Source organism: Oncorhynchus gorbuscha, linkage group LG11 (genome assembly GCF_021184085.1).
Source record: "Oncorhynchus gorbuscha isolate QuinsamMale2020 ecotype Even-year linkage group LG11, OgorEven_v1.0, whole genome shotgun sequence".
Classification (NCBI taxonomy): domain Eukaryota; kingdom Metazoa; phylum Chordata; class Actinopteri; order Salmoniformes; family Salmonidae; genus Oncorhynchus; species Oncorhynchus gorbuscha.
Window position 1 is genome coordinate 31,963,390 of NC_060183.1, and position 26,498 is coordinate 31,989,887.

At 43.2% G+C, this 26,498-nt stretch overlaps 1 protein-coding gene across 4 annotated transcripts in view; it reads right to left on the reverse strand.

Annotated features, from left to right (window-relative positions):
* Positions 1-26,498, reverse strand: part of afap1l2 (actin filament associated protein 1-like 2) — a 149,146-nt gene that overhangs the window by 7,055 nt on the left and 115,593 nt on the right. For 2 of the 4 annotated variants that reach the window (XM_046369403.1, XM_046369402.1), the window contains exons 14-17: positions 20,206-20,463; positions 19,563-19,917; positions 12,319-12,492; positions 338-525 (exon numbers count right to left, since the gene is read on the reverse strand). In XM_046369403.1, coding sequence (XP_046225359.1) covers positions 338-525; positions 12,319-12,492; positions 19,563-19,917; positions 20,206-20,463 — 975 coding nt within the window. Of the gene's footprint in view, positions 1-337; positions 526-2,968; positions 3,087-12,318; positions 12,493-19,562; positions 19,918-20,205; positions 20,464-26,498 lie in introns of those variants that run through there. The other 2 variants (XM_046369405.1, XM_046369404.1) reach the window with 2 other exon arrangements.

The window sequence follows — 26,498 nt, forward strand, 5'->3', positions numbered from 1 at the left end:
GTTCTGCAAAAGTCTGACCATTGACTGTCTTATCACACAAAAAAAAATATTCTGCCCTGAAGCAATGTGTTGAAAAGCTGATTCTTGTAACATGCAAAGAAGGGCATATGTTGGCTCATTTGCATATTTACATTTTAAATAACTAAAACATATAATATAACAATATTGTTTTTATGTATACTTTCAACTGGTAAAGTTTCAGTCTGATTAGAGTAAATCAAAAAAATAACTATTAGCCTGTGGTGCCTGTCCTTAACCATAAGTGGGGGAAATGCGAAATTTACCCAAGATCAGCATCCAGGGGCAAATTTCTTATAGGCAGTGTTAACCTACACACCATGGGTGTGTCCAGGAGGCTGCTGTCCAATGTGGTGCCCAGAACGAAAGGCCCCGCCTCTGCTTTCCTCAGACTCTCCTTCACATCCATCAATCGTAGCTCCACCTCCACCCGACAATGCTCCGCCTCCCGGCACGCCTCCTCCTTCTGCTTCAGACATGCATCCAGGGAGGCCTGCTGCGCCGGGTCTGAGTAACATGGACATGTGTCAATCAGAACGTCAAACCTGACATAATTACAATCATAATGACATGTGGATGCCAATCATGATCTCAGTGATTGAGAATGTTTTTAAGTGACATGCTTGTTTACTTTACAGCTTACATAGCATATGCAGAGGGAAAGTCATGAAACAAGCATCATGTTAAACCATGTTAACTGTTTCTTACTAAAGGCCAGAATAATTAAGAATATGCCAAATGTGCACTTTTTTAGTATGGGATAAAAACACACAAAACAAAGATTACACATGAAGTTGTCTTTTATACTTGAATGTTTTAAAAAAACAGCATAGACACTAAGTAAAGGCTTAATTCAATCAGATCCTCTTTAGCTGACATTTTGCATAGCGGTTGTTTTGAGTGTCGGAGGTGGAATTGCGTTAGAGCTGTCCAATCCGCAAGCGGCTCCCGGTGTTATACCTATTGCGGACATTGCCATTCGATGCAACAAAACCACACTGACTTTATCATCCAGCAAATCCCATGCAGCCGCGTTAAACGTTGCAGCCGTGTTAAAAGTTCAAACACTCGTATGGGTGAAGTTTTATTGGGTGCTTTCGTGCGGATCCATTTTGTCAAGTCGGTAACCAAAGTTGGTCACTGCCTTTCAAAGTGTGTTACATTTGTGCCTACATGTTGACTGCATTTACTTTACAATGTGATCAAAGGTCATGCAGTTTTTGGATGAAGTCGCCTTCAAGTCGCTGTACTTGCTTCTCACCAACTGCAACATGCAGCCATTGCCTGGCTAGTGAGGAGATACTATATGTCAACTAATCAATAGTGTTTTTGTTTGACCCAAACAGGAACCAATTTTGCTACGATTCTAAAGCTACAGGGGATACAAATTAGAGATAATCCATTTTTTTTTTTTACACTGCTGCTACTTGCTGTTTACTATCAATGCATTGTCACTTCAGCCCTACCTACATGTACAAATTACCTTGACTAACCTGTACCCCCGCACATCAACTCGGTACCATTACCCCTTGTACATAGCCTTGTTATTGTTATTTTATTGTGTTACTTTTATTAACTTTTCTTGAACTGCACTGTTATGCTAATATTTACATATGGTAACACCCTGATATTTAGTCCTGCAGATATGACTAATGTCGACAGACATCATAGTAAGTACTCCCCCCCCCACTTTAGTTGCAGAGATTCAGAGAGGGCTACAGTCAATGGTGAGTGCTGCAAAGCTAATTAGAAGAGAATAATATGATGCTGTCAGATGGTGACAGTACTGCATACAAGGCAGTTGTCAAATTAGATTGCTTCCCAGGCATTGAGTTAGGGAAACTAGAATGCATCAATCATGCCCACAAGAGGATGAGAACAGTGCTTCGTAAACTTAAGGAGGAGGAATATGGGGGAGCGGCACCGATTCACTTTAGATGAGCGTCTTATTATTTATTTATTACATTCGAGTCATTCGATCAGCGACACAGTCTACACTGTATACCGCCGTTTTTAACTTATAACGCAATAGGGATAATAAGAATAAGATAATTGAGACATTTTTCTAAGCAATTTATTGTACACACATTATAATTCAGTTTGTGAGAGTGTGATATATACCGAAAGGTTGCAAGATCGAAACCCCGAGCTGACAAGGTAAAAATCTGTCGTTCTTCCCCTGAACAAGGCAGTTAACCCACTGTTCCTAGGCAGTCATTGAAAATAAGAATTTGTTCTTAACTGACTTGCCTAGTTAAATAAAAGGTAAAAACAAAAAAAAACAAAAATATGGGGGTATAGAAACATTTAGACAATTATAAATAAAAACTTTTATAAACAATAGCTGCTATGTTGACACTACCAAGTTGATCTGGGCCATTCTGTTGAAAAACCACTAAAGTGTCTGTCTTTCGGCTGTCACAGATGCACCTCCCCCAACTTCACCCGTCGACGTTCATCTACAGTCGGCTTCGTTAGCATTACTACTCGAACACACCCATTGTCTACACCTCGATTAGACTGATGGAAAGTTTAGACTACTCACTAATAGCCTATGATTTATCAATTGATGGCATGCCCAATGCTATTCTTGTGATTGCATAATAATTTGAGGATAATATCTAAATTGATGTTCTAGAGAAAGTGATTAATAACCTATACCTATTTTAGCCTCCACACGTGAAATCAGTTGGCCATCTACCGTGGTCAATGTGGGCAGTCGCAAGTGTTTGTCAATGTCACCAACAATGGTATTGTTGGATTAGTTAACAAAAAGTGTAGCCTATTTCCTAGGAATTAATTGCATGCTAATTATGCTAAGTTCATATACATTGCACATGTAGAAAAAGCGAACAGAAAACAGAAAAGAAAGGAATCAGGGTGGAAAAAGAGGCACTGATTCACCTCTTTTGAAATGAGTGTTTTATTATTTCTATTATTTATTTCTTACATTTGAGTCATTCGATCGACGACACAGTCTTCAACGTCTCCCGCCGTTTTTAAAACTTATAATGCAGTAGCAGCCGCTCACCGACATGTCAGCTCATACCGCATTCACACCTCCGACACTGCCAAAACATCAGCTTTGCAGACATCATCAAACACAGGTTAATGCACATTTTGATTGAATCTAGGCCTATGAATTCAGGAATTTAATTGGCTCAACTCGTCTTTCTGCAATTCATCTCCTTGCCTTCTTAACCGTATTGGAAGAGAAGGTCGCCCTCAATGTGGCAAACCTGACCATAATTCTATCCTCCTGATTTCCCATTCTATCCTCCTGGTTTCCCATTACAAGCTAAAACTAAAGCAGGAAGTACCAGTGACTCGCTCAATACAGAAGTGTTCAGATGACGCAGATGCTACGCTACAGGACTGTTTTGCTAGCACAGACTTTAATATGTTCCGGCATTGAGGAGTATACCACCTCAGGCATCGGCTTCATCAATAAGTGCATCGATGATTACAGGCAACATCCGCATCGAGCTAAAAGGCGACAGCTGCCTTTTACAAGGAGCTGGACACTAATCCGGACGCTTATAAGAAATCACGCTACGCCCTCAGGCGAACCATCAAACAGGCAAAGGGTCAACACAGGATTAAGATTGACTCCTACTACACCGGCTCTGACGCTCGTCAGATGTGGCAGGATTTAAACTATTACAGACTATAAAGGGAAACCCAGCCGCGAGCTGCCCAGTGATGCAAGCCTACCAGACGAGCTAAATGCCTTTTATGCTCGCGTCGAGGCACGCAACAGTGGAGCATGCATGAGAGCACAAGCTGTTCCAGATGACTGTGTGATAATGCTCCCGGTAGCAGATGTGAGCAAGACCTTAACATTCACAAAGGTTAACATTCACAAAGCCGCGGGGCTAGATGCATTAGCAGGATGTGTACTCCAAGCAAGTGTCTTCACTGACATTTTCAACCTCTCCCTGACCGAGTCTGTAATACCTACATGTTTCAAGCAAACCACCATAGTCCCTGTGCCCAAGGATGCGAAGGCAACCTGCCTAAATGATTTACCGCCCCGTAGCACTCACGTAAGTAGCCATGAAGTGCTTTGAAAGACTGGTCATGGCTCACATCAACAGCATCCTCCCGGATACCTTAGACCCACTTCAATTCACATACCGCCCCAAAAGATGAAGCAAACTCAATCGCACTCCACACTGCCCTTTCCCACCTGGACAAAAGGAACACATATGTGAGAATGCTGGTCATTGACTACAGCTCAGTGTCTAACACCATAATGCCCACAAAGCTCATCACTTAGCTAAGGACCCTGGGACTAAACACCTCTCTCTGCAACTGGATCCTGGACATTCTGACAGGCCGCACCCATGTGGTAAGGGTAGGCAACAACACGTCAGCCACGCTGATCCTCAACACCAGGGCCCCTCAGAGGTGTGTACTTAGTCCCCTCCTGTACACCGACGACTGCGTGGCCAAACACGACTCCAACACCATCATTAAGTTTACTGATGACAAGTGGTAGGTCTGATGCCCGACAATGATGAGACAGCCTATCGGGAGTTGGTCAGAGACATTTACATTACATTTACATTTAAGTAATTTAGCAGACGCTCTTATCCAGAGCGACTTACAAATTGGTGCATTCACCTTATGACATCCAGTGGAACAGTCACTTTACAATAGTGCATCTAAATATTTTAAGGGGGGTGAGAAGGATTACTTTATCCTATCCTAGGTATTCCTTAAAGAGGTGGGGTTTCAGGTGTCTCCGGAAGGTGGTGATTGACTCCGCTGTCCTGGCGTCGTGAGGGAGTTTGTTCCACCATTGGGGAGCCAGAGCAGCGAACAGTTTTGACTGGGCTGAGCGGGAACTGTACTTCCTCAGTGGTAGGGAGGCGAGCAGGCCAGAGGTGGATGAACGCAGTGCCCTTATTTGGGTGTAGGGCCTGATCAGAGCCTGGAGGTACTGAGGTGCCGTTCCCCTCACAGCTCCGTAGGCAAGCACCATGGTCTTGTAGCGGATGTGAGCTTCAACTGGAAGCCAGTGGAGAGAGCGGAGGAGCGGAGTGACGTGAGAGAACTTGGGAAGGTTGAACACTAGACGTGCTGCGGCGTTCTGGATGAGTTGTAGGGGTTTAATGGCACAGGCAGGGAGCCCAGCCAACAGCGAGTTGCAGTAATTCAGACGGGAGATGACAAGTGCCTGGATTAGGACCTGCGCCGCTTCCTGTGTGAGGCAGGGTCGTACTCTGCGGATGTTGTAGAGCATGAACCTACAGGAACGGGCCACCGCCTTGATGTTAGTTGAGAACGACAGGGTGTTGTCCAGGATCACGCCAAGGTTCTTAGCGCTCTGGGAGGAGGAAACAATGGAGTTGTCAACCGTGATGGCGAGATCATGGAACGGGCAGTCCTTCCCCGGGAGGAAGAGCAGCTCCGTCTTGCCGAAGTTCAGGTTGAGGTGGTGATCCGTCATCCACACTGATATGTCTGCCAGACATGCAGAGATGCGATTCGCCACCTGATCATCAGAAGGGGGAAAGGAGAAGATTAATTGTGTGTCGTCTGCATAGCAATGATAGGAGAGACCATGTGAGGTTATGACAGAGCCAAGTGACTTGGTGTATAGCGAGAATAGGAGAGGGCCTAGAACAGAGCCCTGGGGGACACCAGTGGTGAGAGCGCGTGGTGAGGAGACAGATTCTCGCCACGCCACCTGGTAGGAGCGACCTGTCAGGTAGGACGCAATCCAAGCGTGGGCCGCGCCGGAGATGCCCAACTCGGAGAGGGTGGAGAGGAGGATCTGATGGTTCACAGTATCGAAGGCAGCCGATAGGTCTAGAAGGATGAGAGCAGAGGAGAGAGAGTTAGCTTTAGCGGTGCGGAGCGCCTCCGTGATACAGAGAAGAGCAGTCTCAGTTGAATGACTAGTCTTGAAACCTGACTGATTTGGATCAAGAAGGTCATTCTGAGAGAGATAGCGGGAGAGCTGACCAAGGACGGCACGTTCAAGAGTTTTGGAGAGAAAAGAAAGAAGGGATACTGGTCTGTAGTTGTTGACATCGGAGGGATCGAGTGTAGGTTTTTTCAGAAGGGGTGCAACTCTCGCTCTCTTGAAGACGGAAGGGACGTAGCCAGCGGTCACGGATAAGTTGATGAGCGAGGTGAGGTAAGGGAGAAGGTCTCCGGAAATGGTCTGGAGAAGAGAGGAGGGGATAGGGTCGAGCGGGCAGGTTGTTGGGCGGCCGGCCGTCACAAGACGCGAGATTTCATCTGGAGAGAGAGGGGAGAAAAAGGTTAGAGCACAGGGTAGGGCAGTGTGAGCAGAACCAGCGGTGTCGTTTGACTTAGTAAACGAGGATCGGATGTCGTCGACCTTCTTTTCAAAATGGTTGACGAAGTCATCTGCAGAGAGGGAGGAAGGGGGGATTCAGGAGGGAGGAGAAGGTGGCAAAGAGCTTCCTAGGGTTAGAGGCAGATGCTTGGAATTTAGAGTGGTAGAAAGTGGCTTTAGCAGCAGAGACAGAGGAGGAAAATGTAGAGAGGAGGGAGTGAAAGGATGCCAGGTCCGCAGGGAGGCGAGTTTTCCTCCATTTCCGCTCGGCTGCCCGGAGCCCTGTTCTGTGAGCTCGCAATGAGTCGTCAAGCCACGGAGCGGGAGGGGAGGACCGAGCCGGCCTGGAAGATAGGGGACATAGAGAGTCAAAGGATGCAGAAAGGGAGGAGAGGAGGGTTGAGGAGGCAGAATCAGGAGATAGGTTGGAGAAGGTTTGAGCAGAGGGAAGAGATGATAGGATGGAAGAGGAGAGAGTAGCGGGGGAGAGAGAGCGAAGGTTGGGACGGCGCGATACCATCCGAGTAGGGGCAGTGTGGGAAGTGTTGGATGAGAGCGAGAGGGAAAAGGATACAAGGTAGTGGTCGGAGACTTGGAGGGGAGTTGCAATGAGGTTAGTGGAAGAACAGCATCTAGTAAAGATGAGGTCGAGCGTATTGCCTGCCTTGTGAGTAGGGGGGGAAGGTGAGAGGGTGAGGTCAAAAGAGGAGAGAGACCTAGCAGTGTGGTGGCAGGACAACAACCTCTCCCTCAATGTGATTAAAACAAAGGAGCAGATCTAGGACTACAGGAAAAGGTTGGCCGAACAGGCCCACATTAACATCAACGGGGCTGTAGTGGAGTGGGTCGAGTGTTTCAAGTTCCTTGGTGTCCACATCACCAACAAACTATCATGGTCCAAACATACCAAGACAGTCTTGAAGAGGGCACAACATCATCTTTCCCCCTCAGGAGAATGAAAAGATTTGGCATGAGTTCCCATATCCTCAAAAAGTTCTACAGCTGCACCATCGAGGGCATCCTGACCGGTTGCATCACTGCCTGGTATGGAAACAGCTCAGCATCTGACCGTAAGGCGCTACAGAGGGTAGTGCGAACGGCCAAGTACATCACTGGGGCCAAGCTTCCGGCCATCCATGACCTATATACTAGGCGGGGTCAAAGGAAAGCACCAAAAATATTCGAAGACTCCAGTCACCCAAGTCATAGACTGTTCTCTCCGCTACCGCACGGCAAGCAGTTCCGGAGCGCCAAGTCTAGGACCAAAAGGCTCCTTGACAGCTTCTACCCCCAAGCCATAAAACTGCTGAACAATTAATCAAATGGCCACCCAGACTATTTACATTGACACTCCCCTCCATTTATTTTTTACACTGCTGCTACTTGTATGTACAAATTACCTTGACTAACCTGTACCACCGCGCATTGACTCGGTACCATTACCCCCTGTATATAGCCTCGTTATTATTATTTTATTGTGTTACTTTTATTACCTTTTCTTGAACTGCACTGTTATGCTAATATTTACATACGGTAACACCCTGATATTTAGTCCTGCAGATATGACTGTAATGTCGACAGACATCATAGTAAGTATTTCCCCTCCCCACTTTAGTTGCAGAGATTCAAAGAGGGCTATAGTCAATGGTGAGTGCTGCAAAGCTAATTAGAAGAGAATAATATGATGCTGTCAGATGGTGACAGTACTGCATACAAGGCAGTTGTCAAATTAGATTGCTTCCCAGGCATTGAGTTAGGGAAACTAGAATGCATCAATCATGCCCACAAGAGGATGAGAACAGTGCTTCGTAAACTTGAGGAGGAATATGGGGGAGCGGCACCGATTCACTTTAGATGAGTGTCTTATTATTTATTACATACGAGTCATTCGATCAGCGACACATTCTACACTGTATACCGTCATTTTTAACTTATAAACGCAATAGGGATAATAAAGGGAGTGGTTTGTGACACTCGATAGCAGCCGCTCACTGATATGTCAGCTCATACTGCAGTTACACCTCCGACACTGCCAAAACATCAGCTTTGCAGATGTCCAAGGTCCCTGCCCTCAGGCCTTCCTCTCCAATGCCTTTTGAGGAGCCCACTAGGCACACACTGGTTAATTCAACGTTGTTTCAACATAATTTGTCAACGGATTGGAATCAACGTGGAAAATACATTAGATTTTTAAAAAGTCTTCCATCAGTACTGTTTATTTCAGCCAGCGTTGTAAACATTGAAATTAGGCTAAAACTTCAACTTAAATACATTGATTTAACAACCTGTTAATCAAGTTAAGTCAATCTAATTTCAAAATAATTATGTATACATTGAAATTGTATTGAAAATTACACAGAAACATAAAAAATATTTTTCATCCTATATTCAATAGAATATTCAACTGAGTATACAAAACATTAAGAACTTTCCATGACAGACTGACCAGGTGAATCCAGGTGAAAACTATGATCCCTTATTGATATCAATTGTTAAATCCACTTCAATCAGTGTAGATGACGGGGGAGACATGTTAAAGAAGGATTTTAAACTTTTGAGACGATTATGTGTGTGCCATTCAGAGGGTGAATGGTCAAGTCAAAAAATGTTAGTGCCTTTGGACGGGTATGGTAGTAGGTGCCAGGCGGACCGGTTTGTGTCAAGACCTGCAATGTTGCTGGATTTTTCATGCTCAACAGTTTCCTGTGTGTATCAACAATGTACACCACCCAAACCATATGCGTTATAGCTTTACACCCCCTGCTATTTTGTGGATAAAGAGTTACCTGTCTAACAGAAAACAGAGGTTATTTAATGGAAGCCTCTCCAACATTATCCAGGTAGAATTCGGAATTTCTCTGGGCAGCTGTCTAGGCCCCTTACCTTTTTCAATCTTTACTAACGACATGGCACAGGCTTTGAGATAAACCAGGCCATAGTTTTGTCTCACCTGGACTACTGTTCCGTCATGTAGTCAGATGCCACAAAGAGGGACATAGAGGGAAAATTACAATTGGCTCAGAACAGGGCAGCACGGCTGGCCCTTGCATGAACACAGAGAGCTAACATTAATAATATAACTCAATCAAATCAAACCTTATTTGAAGTGCATTTAAAGTTTGATTTAGTGGTATTCTTTAGCTTTGATTTTCGGTTGAGATGGAGACGTGAATCCAACATATCAATTATGAATTTGTAGACAAAATGGACATTGAATTGTGAACTCAACAAAATATCAACATCTGAAGGAGATGTATCTTCTGCTTGAATAGTATATATACAGTCTAGTGATGCACTGATATGAATTTCATGCAACAGCGATTTATCGATACGTACATTATGACGCTGGTAAAGTTGCCTAGAGCACCTACAGTGCTGGTCATAAAAGAAAGCTAGCTACCTCATGGATGCAAACAATGTTCTTCCCCAAAAACATAGCGAAATAATCTGTTTCACTAGCTATACTTAGCTAGCTAGGTGTCATCTAAAATAACCCTAATTTATAAAGACAGTTCTTATTTGATTAATGGTGGTCAGACCCATCTATGTGAAGCTAACCACAATAAGGATTAGCCACAAGTGGAATTTACGATTAGCCTTCAAAATTAAAGTATGGCATAATTCTACTATTTGCATTCATTTGCATCACTTTCAATGTCATAGTTTTATTTTGAAGGCAAACCGCAAATTCCACTATTGTGCCTAATCTTTATTGGCTAGCTTCACAACACAACCCGGACCGGTCGAGCCTCACTAGTCGGATGAAGCTAGCTGGCTGCTTATATCATTAGCTTTGGGCAATAGGGCTAGCTATTTATTTTCATGAACTTTAATAAATGTATCACTAGCCACTTTAAACAATGTCACATTTTATTTATTTATTTTTTATTTTAACTTTATTTAACGAGGCAAGTCAGTTAAGAACAAATTCTTATTTTCAATGATGGCCTAGGAACAGTGGGTTAACTGCCTGTTCAGGGGCAGAACGACAGATTTGTACCTTGTTCAAATCTCCGAGCTGACGTGCAACCTTTCGGTTACTAGTCCAACGCTCTAACCACTAGGCTACCCTGCCGCCCCACATCTGCTATGTGTATGTGACCAATAAAATTGGATTTGATTTAAATGTTGGCTGGAGTGGTGTAAAACTCGCCGACATTGGACTCTGGAGCAGTGGAAACAAGTTTTCACCATCTGGCAGTCCGACGGATGAATCTGGGTTTGACGTATATCAGGAGAACGCTACCTGCCCAAACGCATAGGCCAAATGGTAATGTTTGGTGGAGGAGGAATAATGGTCTCGGGCTGTTTTTCATGGTTCAGGCTCCTTAGTTCTAGTGAAGGGAAATATTAACGCTACAGCATACAATGACATTCTAGACAATACTGTGCTTCCAACTTTATGGCAACAGTCTGGGGAAGGCCCTTTCCTGTTTCAGCATGACATATCCCCCATGCACAAAGTGAGGACCATGCCCATGATTTTGGAATGAGATGTTCGACGAAACGGTGTCCACATACATTTGGAAGCCAGGCACACCCACTGGGAAGCCAGGCTCAACCAATCAGAATGAGTTTTACCCCACAAAAATAATTTATTACAGGCAGAAATACTCCTCACTTTCATCAGCTTTCCAGGGGGCATGTCTCAGATGATTCCGCAGGTGACGAAGCCGGATGTGGAGGTCCTGTGCTGACGTAGTTACACGTGGTCTGCTGTTGTGAGGCTGGTTGGACATACTGCCAAATTCTCAAAAATTATATTGGAGGCAGCTTATGGTAGAGAAATGAACATTCAATTCTCTGGCAACAATTCTCTGGCAGCAGGTGGACATTCCTGCAGTCAGCATGCCTATTGTACGTTCCCTAAAAAATGTAGACATCTGTGGCACCTGTGTAATGATCATGCTGTTTAATCAGTTTCTTGATATGCCACACCTGTCAGGTGGATGGATTATCTCCGCAAAAGAGAAATGCTCACCTAGGGGCATAAACAAATTTGTGCACAACATTTGAGAGAAATATGCTTTTTGTGTGTATGGAAAATGTCTGGGATCTTTTATTTCAGCTCATGAAACATGGCATCAGCACTTTACATGTTGCGTTTATATTTATTTTCTGTGTATTATGAATTTAGCTATTTATAGGGCTAATGGTAACTACTTTTAAACTTCTAATGATCCAATCAACCATGAACGATTGACAGTATGCCTAGCTTCAAGTTGAAATGGTGTCCTTTGGGCAAATCAGATGCCAATGTCGCCTCCATAAACCCAACCTCACTCCAAATGTTCATTCACATACAGCTTGTGTAACAAAAGTTAGTTACTTTAAACTATTCTATGTTATTAGGTAGTCTATGCAAATGAGTATGGAAGCTGCTCAATGTCTAAATATGATGGCTCAGCTGAATCAAACTCAGATTGTTTCCAATGCTAAGCAGGATACATAGAAGTAGGCATCTGGACAGTTCTCACTGAAGTGCATTACTCCTCATATACCAGTAAGAGTCACTGTTCATTTGTTGGACTGTGGTGTCACATTTTATTTCAATATACCCTTCTATATTTAGGTTGATGGCATGACGTTGATTCAAACATACCATTGAATTTAACACAAATTCCACGTATACATAGTTTTGATGATTATGTTGAAATTAGATTGATGCAACAACCTGTTAATCACGTTTAGTCAATGTAATTAAGTTGAAGTTTTACCCTAATTTCAATGTTTACAATGCTGGTTGAAATTAGATGAAAACAGTACTGGTCGATTACTTTTTTCAAATCCAATGTATTTTCCACGTTGATTCCATGCCACGATATGTTAACAAATTAGGTTGAAAAAACGTTGATTAAAAGCAATGTGTGCACAGTGGGAGGTGAGGAGAAAGGAGGCAAGCAATGGAGGAAAGATGAATTGAGAAAGGGACCTTGTGTAAAGGCTAACTATGTGTTGTGCTCCAGCACAAGGGGTTGATGGTGTACCTTGGCAGGTGCTGAGTTCCTCCTTGGTCTCCCTCCTCTCCTTCTTCAGGTTTACCAGGCTGCTCCGTATCTCTTCCTTCTCTCTCTCCAGCCGGTCACGCTCTTCCGTGTAGAGCCGCATGTCCGCCTCCGTTCTGTTCTTCCCCAGTTTCACCTCGATGGCCCCAGGCGTGGCTAGGAACCAAGAGGAAGAAAAGGAAACATTTTACATTTACACTGCGTGCACAATTAATAGGCAAATTGTATTCCTCAGGATTCATTTTATTGTTGAACAAACAATGCTCTCAGTCAATCCAAATGCTGTTGAACCTCTAACCTGAATATTTAACAAAGGAAATGTTTTGTCTTTCTCAGGGGAATATATAAGTATGCACAATTATTAGGCAACTATTAGTGTGCACAATTATTAGGCAACTAAACGACAAAAATAATTTCTCCCAACTCACTTCAGTGACCAATATAGCCACCCTTCTTTTCAATAACTGCCATGAGCTTTCGGTCTATGGAGTCTGTCAGTTTCTTGATCTGTTCACGATCAACTTTCACTGAAGCAGCAACCACAGCCTCCCAAATGCTGTTCAAAGAGGTGTATTTTCTTCCCTCAATGTAAATCTCACATTTGAGAAGGGCCCACAAGTTCTCAATAGGATTTAAGTCAGGTGAGGAAAGGGGCAAGGTCATTATTCGGGTATCTTTGAGGCCCTTGCTGGCTAGCCAAGCAGGGGAGTACTTGGATGAATGTGATGGAGCATTGTCCTGCATAAAGATCATGGCCTTCTTGAATGCTTGACTTCTTCCTGTACCACTGCTTGTAAGATACTGCTCGTAAGATACTACTGGAAGCATCTTCCAGAAACTGGCAGTAGGTTTGGGAGTTAAGTTTCAGTCCATTTTCAACCCGAAAAGGTCCATCCTTAATGATAGCAGCCCATACCAGTACCCATCCTCCGCCTTGCTGGCGCCTGATTCAAAGTGCCCCGTGTCCATTACTGATCCAGCCATGGGCACATCTGGTCCATCAAGAGTCACTCATTTCATCTGTCCATAAAACCTTTAAAAAAAATCTGTCTTCAGGTATTTCTTTGCCCAATCTTGACGCTTCAGCACTTAACACCTTGTACTTCTGGACACTCCAGGCAGGTTGCAGTTCTGGAATATGGTGGCACTGGAGGATAATGGATTCCTGGTAGCTTGACGTTTAATTCCTCTCAAGCCTTTTGCAGTTAATTTGCGTCTTTTCTTCTCCATAGGCTTTTTGCACCCCAGTTGACTATTGACAACAAAACGTTTGATTGGCCGGGGGTCACGCCTCAATAGTTTAGCTATTTCAAGAGTGTTGCATCCATGTGAAAGGCATTTTACAATTTTTGACTTTTCAGTGTCAGTTAAATCTCTTTTTTGGCCCATTTTACCTGAGGTAATGAAGCTGCCTAATAATTATGCACACCTGATATACATATCACCTGAAAATGATTACATCTGATGAGCATTCAAGTTTATATGGTTTGGAGTTGGAAAATGTCCATAGAAATAATGATAAGATCAGAATACTCACTTTGCCTAATAATTGTGCATGCAGTGTATGCAAAATGTGTATGTATATGTAGCAAAAAAGCTGTAAAAAAAAACCAAGATATTTGTCCTCCAAAGAGGGGGGGTGGTGGAGGGAATAAAAAAAATATATGCCTGAATAACCAATTGACCTCAGAATATCCATATCCATATTGCTTTCACCAACATTTGACAAATGATATTGACTTTTGCACACTGATAGATAGATCCATAGGTGCATAGTTCAGGTAAAACATTCCAGATGGGATGAATAGTGTATCATAAAAAAAACAAGTCTGTCTCAAGTTTATTGCCTGTCAGTTTGCACATTGTTAACTTTTTTAACTGTGTGTATAGACTATCCTAGCATATATTAACAAAATAAACATGAATTCAATTTGATCGTAATGGGATCAACCTTAGGATTTTGTATTTATTTTTAATTTCACCTTTATTTCATCAGGTAGGCCAGTTGAGAACAAATTCTCATTTACAACTGCGACCAGGCCAAGAAAAAGCAAAGCAGTGCGACACAAACAACAACACAGAGTTACACATGGGATTAACAAACGTAGTCAAAAATATAATTGAAAAATATATGTACAGTCGTGGCCAAAATATTTGAGAATGAAACAACTATTAATTTTCACAAAGTCTGCTGCCTCAGTTTGTATGATGGTAATTTGCATATACTCCAAAATGTTATGAAGAGTGACCAGATAAATTGCAATTAATTGCAAAGTCCCTCTTTGCCATGCAAATGAACTGAATCCCCAAAAACATTTCCACTGCATTTCAGCCATGCCACAAAAGGACCAGCTGACATGTCAGGACAAGGCTCTGTCATGCTGATTGAGTTTGAATAACACACTGGGAGCTTCAAAAGGAGGGTGGTGCTTGGAATCATTGTTCTTCCTCTGTCAATCATGGTTACCTGCAAGGAAACATGTGCAATCATCATTGTTTTGCACAAAAAGGGCTTCACAGGCAAGGATATTGCACCTAAATCAACCATTTATCAGATCATCAAGAACTTCAAGGAGTGTGGTTCAATTGTTGTGAAGAAGGGTTCAGGGCACCCAAGAAAGTCCAGCAAGTGCCAGGACCGTCTCCTAAAGTTGATTCAGCTGCGGGATCGGGGCACCACCAGTACAGAGCTTGCTCAGGAATTGCAGCAGGCAGGTGTGAGTGCATCTGCACGCACAGTGAGGTGAAGACTTTTGGAGGATGGCCTGGTGTCAAGAAGGGCAGCAAAAAAGCCAGTTTTTTTCCAGGAAAAACATCAGGGACAGACTGATATTCTGCAAAGGGTACAGGGATTGGACTGCTGAGGACTCGGGTAAAGTCATTTTCTCTGATGAATCCCCTTTCTGATTGTTTGGGGCATCTGGAAAAAAGCTTGTCCGGAGAAGACAAGGTGAGCGCTACCATCAGTCCTGTGTCATGCCAACAGTAAAGCATCCTGAGACCATTCATGTGTGGGGTTGCTTCTTAGACAAGGGAGTGGGCTCACTCACAATTCTGCCTAAGAACACAGCCATGAATAAAGAATGGAACCAACACATGCTCCGAGAGCAAGAATGGGCTGCCATCAGTCAGGATGTGGCCCAGAAGACAATTGACAGTAGGCCAGGGTGAATTGCAGAGGTCTTGAAAAAGAAGGGTCAACAGTGCAAATATTAACTCTTTGCATCAACTTCATGTAATTGTCAATAAAAGCCTTTGCCACTTATGATATGCTTGTAATTATACTTCAGTATTCCAGAGTAACATCTGACAAAAAAATATCTAAAGATGCTGCAGCAGCAAACTCTGTGAAAAGTAATATTTGTGTCATTCTCAAAACATTTGGCCAGGACTGTACAGTGTGTGTAAATGTAGTAAGATTAGGGAGGTAATGCAATAAATAGGTCATAGTGGCTACATAATTACAATTTAGCATTAACACTGGAGTGATAGATGTATATATGATGATGTGCACGTAGAGATACTGGGGTGAAAAAGATAAAAAATGTTTTAAATAAATAACAATATGGGGATGAGGTAGTTGGGTGGGCTATTTACAGATGGGCTGTTTACAGGTGCAGTGATCGGTAAGCTTCTTTGACAGCTGATGCTTAAAGTTAGTGAGGGAGATATAAGTCTCCAGCTTCAGTGATTTTTTGCAATTTGTTCCAGTCATTGGCAGCAGAGAACTGGAAGGAAAGGCGGCCAAAGGAGGTGTTGGCTTTGGGGATGACCAGTGAAATATACCTGCTGGAGCGTGTGCTATGGGTGGCTGTTGCTATGGTGAACAGTGAGCTGAGATAAGGCGGAGCTTTACCTAGCAGAGACTTATAGATGACCTGGAGTCAGTGTGTTTGGCGACTAATATGTAGCGAGGGCCAGCCAACGAGAGCATACAGGTCGCAGTGGTGGGTAGTATATGGGGCTTTGGTGACAAATTTCTGAGTAGAGTGTTGGAGGCTATTTTGTAAATGCCATTGCCGAAGTCAAGAATTGATCGGTAGGATAGTCAGTTTTACGAGGGTATGTTTGGCAGCATGAGAGGTGGAGGCTTTGTTGCGAAATAGGAAGCCGATTCTAGATTTAATTTTGGATTGGAGATGCTTAATGTGAGTCTGGAATGAGAGTTTACAGTCTAAACACACACCTAGGTATTTGTAGTTATCCACATATTCTAAGTCAGAACCATCCAGAGTACTGATGCTCGTCGGGCGTGTGGGTGCGGGCAGCAATCAGTTGAAGAGCATGCATTTAGTTTAACAAGAATTTAAGAGCAGTTGGAGGCCACGGAAGGAGTGTTGTATGGCATTGAAACTCGTTTGGAGGTTTGTTAACACGGTGTCCAAAGAAGGGCCAGATGTATACAGAAGGGTGTCGTCTGTGTAGAGGTGGATCAGAGAATCACCAGCAGCAAGAGAGACATCATTAAAATATACAGAGAAAAGAGTCGGCCCGAGAATTTAACCCTGTGGTACCCCCATAGAGACTGCCAGAGGTCCGGACAACAGAACCTCCGATATGACACACTGAACTCTATCTGAGAAGTAGTTGGTGAACCAGGTGAGGCAGTAATTTGAGAAACCAAGGCTCTTGAGTCTGCCGATAAGAATGCGGTGATTGAGTCGAAATCTTTGGCCACATCGATGAAGACGGCTGCACACTAACTATTGTCTTTTATCGATGGCGGTTATGATATCATTTAGGACTTCAGCGTGGCTGAGGTGCACCCATGACCAGCCCGGAAACCAAATTGCATAGTGGAGATGGTACGGTGGGATTCGAAATGGTCGGTGATCTGTTTGTTAACTTGGCTTTCGAATACTTTAGAAAGGCAGGGCAGGATGGATATAGGTCTGTAACAGTTTGGGTCTAGAGTGTCTCCCCCTTTGAAGAGGGGGATGACCGTGGAAGCTTTCTAATCTTTAGGGAACTTAGACGACATGAAAGAGCTAGTAATAGAGGTTGCAACAATTTTAGAAAGAGAGGGTCCAGATTGTCTAGCCCAGCTGATTTGTAGGTGTCCAGATTTTGCAGCTCTTTCAGAACATTAGTTATTTGGATTTGGGTGAAGTTGAAGTGTGTGTGGGGGGAAGGGGGCTTGGGAAAGTAGCTGCGGGAGGTGCAGAGCTGTTAGCCGGGGTAGGGGTAGCCAGGTGGAAAGCATGGCCAGTCGTAGATAAATGCTAATTGAAATTCTCGATTATCGTAGATTTATCGGTGGTGATGGTGTCTCCTAGCCTCCTAGCAGCTGGGAGGAGGTGCTCTTATTCTCCATGGACTTTACAGTGTCCCAAAACCTTTTGGAATTAGTGCTACAGGATGCAAATTTCTGTTTGAAAAAGCTAGGCTTTGCTTTACTGACTGACTGTGTATATTGGTTTCTGACTTCCCTGAAAAGTAGCATATCGCGGGGGCTATTCGATGCTAATGCAATACGCCACTGGATGTTTTTGTGCTGGTCGAGGGCAGTTAAGTCTGGAGTGAATCAAGGGCTACAACTGTTCTTAGTTCTACATTTTTTGATGCTCATGAGGCATGCTCATTTAAGATGGTGAGGAAAGCACTTTTAAAGAATAACCAAGCATCCTCTCCTGACGGGATGAGGTCAACTGTTTGGGCACAGACCTAGATAGTATGATAAAACTCTGCATGCTCTTTGCAGTAGATTTCAACTCTGCCGTTGGGGATGGAAATGTCTGAATTTTTGGTGGCTTTCCTAAGCCAGGATTCAGACACGGCTAGCACATCCGGGTATGCGGAGTATGCTAAAGCAGTGAATAAAACAAACTTAGGGAGGAGGCTTCTGATGTTAACATGAATGAAACCAAGGCTTTTACGGTTACAAATGTCAACAAATGAGAGCGCCTGGGGAATAGGTGTAGTACTGGGGGCTACAGGGCCTGGGTTAACCCCTACATCACCAGAGGAACAGAGGAGGAGTAGGATAAGGGTACGGCTAAAGGCTACAGAACTGGTTGGCTAGAATAAAAGGAGCAATTTTCTGGGCGAGGTAGAATAGATTCAGGGCATAATGTACAGACAAGTGTATGGTAGGATGTGAGTATAGTGGAGGTAAAACTAGGCATTGAGTGACGATGAGAGAGATTGCATCTCTGGAGGCGCCAGTTAAGCCAGGTGAGGTCTACGCATGTCTGGGGGAGGGACAAAATAGCTATCTAAGGCATGTTGAGCGGGACTGGGGGCTCTACAGGGAAATAAAACAATAAGAACTAACCGAAACAGCACTAGACAAGGCATATTGACATTAGAGAGAGGCATAAAGCAATCTCAGGTGTTGATCGGGCGAGCTAAGACAACAACGGGTAAATGGCGATGAATGGGCAGAGAGGGTCAGTTAGGTACACACAGGACCTGAATCCGAGGCCGGAGCCGACAGATAAACAAAATGAGATACCGTGTTAGTGATCAGTCCAGCAGAGATCAGCTGGATTGGCGGGGATCCGTGTCGACAATAAAGGGTCCAGGCCAATTGACAAAATAGGTATTGTAGCCCAAGAATTAGCTGGTATACTTCGCCGGCTAACCGGGAGATGGGCCTAGCTCGAGGCAAGCTCAAGGCTAACTGGTGCTTGAGTCGGGACAGAGGCGTTAGCCAACAATATCCACTCGGTTGCAGCTAGCTAGCTGCGATGATACGGTGTAATGGTCCAGAACTTGCAGCAGGAATCCAGTGATGTGGTAGAGAAAAGTAGTCTGATATGCTCTGGGTTGATATCGCTCTGTGCAGACTGGCAGGTATTGACCGAGCTAAAGCTGGCTGGTGTCCGAGCTAAAGGTGAAGACCGCTAGCAGTAGCTAACAATGACTAATAGCTAGTTAGCTGGCTAGCTGCTGATGGAGGTTCCAGTTCTAAAGTATAAATATAGCAGATCCATACCACATTGGGTGAGGCGGGTTGCAGGAAAGTATATTTAGTTCGTAGATGGAAAGTGAGATTAAAATATATATGAAATAAAATGAAGAAACAGACTATTTACAGACTATTTACACGGTACAAGACAAACACACGTCCAACTGCTACGCCATCTTGGATAGGATAAACAAGTAGATATATTTATAGTGTGCCGGTTTCCATTCACTCTGTGTAAAAAGTTTCTACTTGATTAGAGTGAATGTTCAATTACATTGCTCTCCAATATCCTCTGTGTCTGTGGTTCATTTCTCACCTGTGGATAAGACTTTGGTCCTTTGGTCTCCACTGCTGGCACTCCGGCCTCTGAGAGGTTGGGGACTGTGAGGGGGAAGGCTGAATGCAAGAGTGGTAGCTGCAGGACTCTGAGGGGTTTTGGGGGGCTGTGTGTTAAGGATGGTTGTACTGGGGGCCTGGGGGTGCTGTATGCCTGGACTGGCCCTTTTCTGGATGTCTTGGCTGAGGAGAAAAGTCTTTTGAGCCTGGGTATAGGGCTGTAGAGGGCAGGGAGACAGGGGGTGCTCCTGCTCAGGTCTGTTGGTGTTAGCAGTGGGTTCCACTCCATTGTGGGATGGTGGAAGCTCTGATTCGGATATGATGCTAGAATCAACCTAGGAATGTAGACATGCATTACATTTAATTAATTATATTATCTACACGTACAAACATTTCTCGTTTTATTCTAACAACATCCATACCAATATTATTTATAGCACAAGATACTAAACAATGGTATTGTTCAAACCTTTGTATTAAAATCAGGGTTAAGCTTAATTCAAATCAGATAATGAATTGATGCTCACTGAATTGACTTAAGGTATAATTTAGACATTCTTACATGATTACAATGGATACAGTATTAGCCTTGGGTTTAGATTCTGAATGATTTGGTTCCATACCTGGCTAGGGAGGTCCTGCTGCTCCTCAGTGGGGGCGGGTGAAGAGCGGGGGGGTTCTTTGTTTGGGGACCCTATGCCACAGGACGTGTGCAGGAACGATCGTACAGGAATGAGGTCCAAGTAAACCCTGTCCGGTGCGTCCTGCCCTGCACTGTCCACCACCACCACATCGCCATCTTGACCACACGGTCCAGTGCTGTCTTGGCGACATTGACCACTGCTCTCCTGATCATCCAGAAGACCGCTCTCCTCTGCATCCTGTCATGGCAGAAAAGAAGGACAACACAGCACTGAGATGCTGCTTTTCCAGTCTCCCTACATAATTATGAGTGATGAGAGGTGTTTCAGACATAATTATGCACCAAAGTTGCATTTTTTAATTCTCGCGCCGAGAGAGATCAACCAGTGACATCAGCGGTTTTTAGTTTTTTCTGTAAAAAGCATTCTTTTTACATGAAGCAGTGTTGTTCAGTACAGTACAATTTATTTGATTCGGCCATAACAGGGCTTGCAAGGACCACTACAAGTCAAGCTAGGAAAAATTGAGCTAGCTAGTATGTATATAATGTAGTTTGATCAAATCTTTTATATAATATTTTTTTTACAAGTCTATGACAAGTGACTAAATGATTCAAGCTGCATCAGAAAACAATCATGAGGACTTTAAGTGAATTATAAGTGGAATATTCTGTCTGTAAACACAAAGTAGATGTCCTAACCAACTGCCAAAACTATAGTTTGTTAACAAGAAATTTGTGGAGTGGTTGAAAAACAAGTTTTAATGACTCCAAGCTAAGTGTATGTAAACTTCCGACTTCAACTGTACGTACGTATGTACCCAACCCTATCCCCACAAACAACCACAAGCTTAGATGTTCAACTGTTGTTCCATCCCGAGCCCAACTCAAGAAAGGACTTGATGTGCGAATGTATAGACAGTTGTAGCTGTTTGAGAAGGCATGCAAAATTTAGCAAGAATGGGGAGATTTGATTGACCAAAGTCAAGTCCAAGCTGATGGTGCTCAGATACACCCCCTTCCCCTGATACACGCTGGTTGATATAAATGAAGCGCTGCTCTCGGATCAGCCTTCTCCACTCAAATCTTATCTTAACAATATAATTATTTCATAATACTGAAGACGGATCAGCTCTTAGATAGACTACACATCATGAAATTAATTGAGACAAATTACGGACAGTAGCCTACAAGTAGCAAAATATAACTCATTTGAACATGAAATGTATTTATAATTAAAATAGGCCTACAGCCTACTGTTTATATTTTAATGCAGTCATCTCAGTTATCATTTGAAGCATATTTTTTTACAAGTCACTTGTTTGTATCAATTGCAAAGACATTGGCAACTTTGTGTTTGTAGTCAACTTTCTTCTGAAGTTATCGGTTGTCACAGAGAATGGATAAACCATGTGACTCATATTAGCAGAGATCTTCTGTGTATAAATTATCTAACGACTGACTTAGTTGTTCTACCAGAGGTCTGAGGCAGACGTTAGATTCCGAGCATTTTCAAGTGCAATGTTAATAACAATGGTTTTGGGAAACAGCTGTTAACTCATGACTGCGTAACCGTGCACGACTCCAACACCATCATCAAGTTTTCTGCCGACACAACGGTGGTAGGACTGATCAACGATGATGAGGAAGCCTATAGGGTGGAGGTCTGAGACTGGCAGTGTGGTGCCAGGACAACAACATCTCCCTCAACATCAGCAAGACAAAGGAGCTGATCGTGAACTACAGGAAATGGAGGGGCGAACACGCCCCTATCCACATTGATGAGGCTGTAGTGGAGCAGGTCGAGAACACAGAAGTTCCTCTGTGTTCACATCACTAAGGAAGTAACATGGTCCACACACACCCACACAGTTGTGAAGAGGGCACGTCAGCGCCTCTACCCCACTGGAGGTTTTATATTTTTTGCATGGGCCCTCAGATCCTCATAAAGTTATAAATGAAATCAAATTTGATTTGTCACGTGGGCCAACTACAACAGGCTTCACCTTACAGTGAAATGTTTACTTACAAGCACCAACAACACAGTTAAGAAAAATAAGTGTTAAGTAACATTTTTCATAACAAATCATTCAAGATCAGTAGTAACATAACAGTAGTGAGGCTATATACAGGGGTTACCGCTACAGAGAGCATCTTGACTGGCTGCATCATTGCTCACTGCAAGGCACCAGACCGTAAGGCGCTACAGAGGGTGGTCATCCAGCAGTGTCAGAGGAAGGCCCCAAAAAATGTAAAAGACTCCAGCCACCCAAGTCATAGACTATTCTCTCTGCTACCGCAAGGCAAGTGGTACCAGTACATCAAGTCTGGAACCAACAGGACCCTGAACAGCTTCTACCCCCAAGCCATAAGTATGCTAAATAGCTAATCAAATGGCTAACTGCATTGAACCTTGTTCGTACCAACTCTCTTGCACTGACTCTATGCACACACACTGGACACTACCTACACACTCACACATACTTACACTGACGTCCCAACACACACACACACACACTGATAACATGACGCAGATGAAGAAGGCAGCATTGCAGCATTTTGCTTTTTTATGTACTATTTTTAACATTATTAGCTCAGGAAATGTTTTGTGTCATGACATACAGCCAAGAAAAACTATTGGATACTAGTGGCGGTAACTCACCAGAAGTACCAGCATTACGACCAGGAATACGAATTCCCTGGAGCAGATCCTTTGTACACTCTCCCCAGAGCAATAGAACTTACCCCCAGAGGCCAACAAAAAACATCGCCGGCAGAGGAAAGGCACTCGAGGCGGCCTGCTGGTTCGACTTAGGAGGTGCGCACACCACCCACTGCTTCCGAGTATATTACTCACAAATGTTCAGTCTTTGGTTAATAAAGTTGAAGACCTTAGAGCAAGGATTCCATCCTAGAGAGACATTGGGGCCTGAAACACACTTTGTTTAATGGAATCATGGCTCTCTCGGGATACTCTGTCGGAGTCAGTAAAGCCAGCAGGATTCTCAGTACATCGCGCAGACAGGAATAAATATCTCTCTGGGAAGCAGAAGGGCAGCGGGGTGTATTTCATGATTAATGACTCATGGTGCAATTATAGGAACATACAGGAACTCAAGTCATTTTCTTCACCCGACCTAGAAGACCTCTGTAAGGGTTTTCCTCCTCCTCTTCGTATAATATATATGCCATTTAGCAGACGCTTTTATCCAAAGCGACTTACAGTCATGTGTGCATACATTCTACGTATGGGTGGTCCCGGGGATCGAACCCAAGCGCCATGCACTACCAACTGAGCTACAGAAGGACAATGTCTGAAGGACCAATGTGCAGCGTGGTAAGTGTCCATGGTTGTTTATTTAAAAAGCAAACTGAACACTATGAATACAAAAACTATCAACGTGAAACGAACGAAAACCGAAACAGTACTGTGTGATGAAAAACCCAGACACGGAAACAAACACCCACAAACAAACAGTGAAACCCAGGCTACCTAAGTATGATTCTCAATCAGAGACAACTAACGACACTTGCCTCTGATTGAGAACCATACTAGGCCGAAACATAGAAATCCCAAAATCATAGACTGCCCACCCCAACTCATGCCCTGAACATACTAAATAACGACAAAACAAAGGAAATAAAGGTCAGAACGTGACAACCTCACAATTAAATGCAGACCATATTATCTACCAAGAGAATTCTCCTCCGTCATCGCCACGGCCGTTTACATCTCACCTCAAGCAGAAACCTTGACGGCCCTCAAAGAATAACACTGTACTTTATGCAAACTGGAAACCACATATCCTGAGGCTGCATTTACTGGAGCTGAGGATTTTAATAAAGTAAACCTGAGGACTAGGCTGAAGAAATTGACTGTCCTACTCGCGATACTAAGACTCTCAACTATTGCTATTCAAACTTCCGGGATGTTTACAAGGCCCTCCCCCGCTCTACTTTCGGCTAATCTGACCATGACGCCATCTTGCTCCTCCTGTCCTATAGGCAGAAACTCAAACAGGAAGTGCCCGTGTTTCATCCTATTCAACACTGGTCTGACCAATCGGAATGCATGCATCAGGATTATTTTAATCACGAGGACTCTGATCTGGGTAGCGTGTGAAAAAAATCTAGATGCATACACAGATACGGTGACTGAGTTCAGAAGGAAGTGTGTAGGAGATGTAGTACCCATTATGACTATTAAAACCTAACCTATTACCCTAAGCAGAAACCATGGATAGATGGTAGCATTCGCGCGAAACTGAAAGTGGGAACCACCACATTAACTTGGGTGGTGGCAGCATTTTCACTTTTGGATGAATAGTGTGCCCAGAGTGAACTGCCTCCTACTCAGTCCCAGTTGCTAATATATGCATAGCATTATTAGTATTGGATAGCAAACACTCTGGAGTTTCTAAAACTGTTTGAATGATGTCTGTGAGTATAATATAACTCATATGGCAGGCAAAAACCTGAGAAAAAATCCAAACAGGAAGTGAGAAATCTGAGGTTTGTAGTTTTTGAACTCACCCCTATCGACTACACAGTGGGATATGGGTTATTTTTTCACTTCCTAAGAATTCCACTAGATGTCAGCCGTCTTTAGAACGGGGTTTTAGGTTGCTCATGTGAAGGGAGGCCGGATGGGAGATGTTTTACTAAGGGGTCTGCCTACAGCCTCGATCTCAGTCATGTGTTCTCACTTGAGAGGTTGCTCTCGTTCCAGTGCAATTCTACAGACAATGGAATTTTCCGGTTGGAACATTATTGAACTTTTATGATAAAAACATCCTAAAGATTGATTCTATACTTAGTTTGACAAGTTTCTTCGACCTGTAATATAACTTTTTGAACGTTTCGTCCGAATGGACCAGATCGCGCTTTTGGATTGTTTACCCTAACAAAAGAAGCTATTTCACATAAATGATGGACATTATCGAACAAAACAAGCATTTATTGTGGAACTGCGATTTCTGGGAGTGCATTCTGATGAAGATCATCAAAGGTAAGTGAATATTTATCATGCTTTTTATGAATAATGTTGACTACCCAACATGGCGGATATTTCTCTGGCTGGTTTGGGCTCTGAGCGCCGTTCTCAGTTTTTTAAAAATCTGACACAGCGATTGCATTAAAGAGAAGTGTATCTAAAGTCTCATGTATAATAGCTGCATTTTCATCAACATTTATTATGAGTATTTATGTGAATTCATGTGGCTCTGCAATATCAATGCATGTTTTGGATTTACTGAATCTAACACGCCAGTGTAAAATACGATTTTTTAAAACATAAATATGAACTTTACCGAACAAAACATACATATATTGTGTAAGACGAAGTCCTATGAGTGTCATCTGATGAAGATCATCAAAGGTTAGTGATTAATTTTATCTGTATTTGTGCTTTTGTGACTCCTGTCTTCGGCTGGGTAAATGACTGGGTTTTTCTGTGAGTTGGTGGTGACCTAACATAATCGTTTGTGGAGCTTTCTTTCTTTTTTTGAAATCAGACACTGTGGCTGGATTAACGAGAATTTTATCTTTAAAATGGTGCCTAATAATTGTATGTTTGAGAAATTTGAATCATGAGATTTCTGTTGATTTGTATTTGGAGGCCTGCAATTTTATTGGCTGTGGGTGAGGGGTTCTACACCTGTTGTATTCGGCGCACGTGACAAATAAACTTTGATTTGATTTGATTCTGAGGGCTGAGTTTTACCCTAATACACTGGCCTGAAACTCATGGTTTTCAGGTTTGAAACTCACATTACAATGACTTACAAAGTGAGGTGTAATTCCTATTGTAATCCAGCCAGTGTGGGGATATCCAACATTTTGAATTTAATTTCATCCGCAACTTGTATTCAGAATGACTTCCAGGTTGGGAAGACTAAAATATTAGTGATGTGCAGATTGTGAACAATTCGTTATTTTTGAACAACTCCTTTTACTGACTCGAGAGTCATGATACATTTTTTTTAGTGACCCGTTCATTTTAATAGCCGCAATGAATTCTACAGCAGGAGTAATATGCGATACTCCGGAGACATGCTTTGCCACCGTCTATCATGTGCAGCACAAAGAAGAAAAATACTCGTTTAGATCTGATAAATGATCGTATGGTCCAAGAATGAAAGCAATCAATTTATTATTGAATGCTATCGATGGACACTGCTTTGTAGAACCAAAACATACTCAGTCTGTCTCTGCTCAACACTCAAACTTGAGAACGAATCGTTTGGGTAGCTGATGCTGTTCGCAAACAATAGCCTA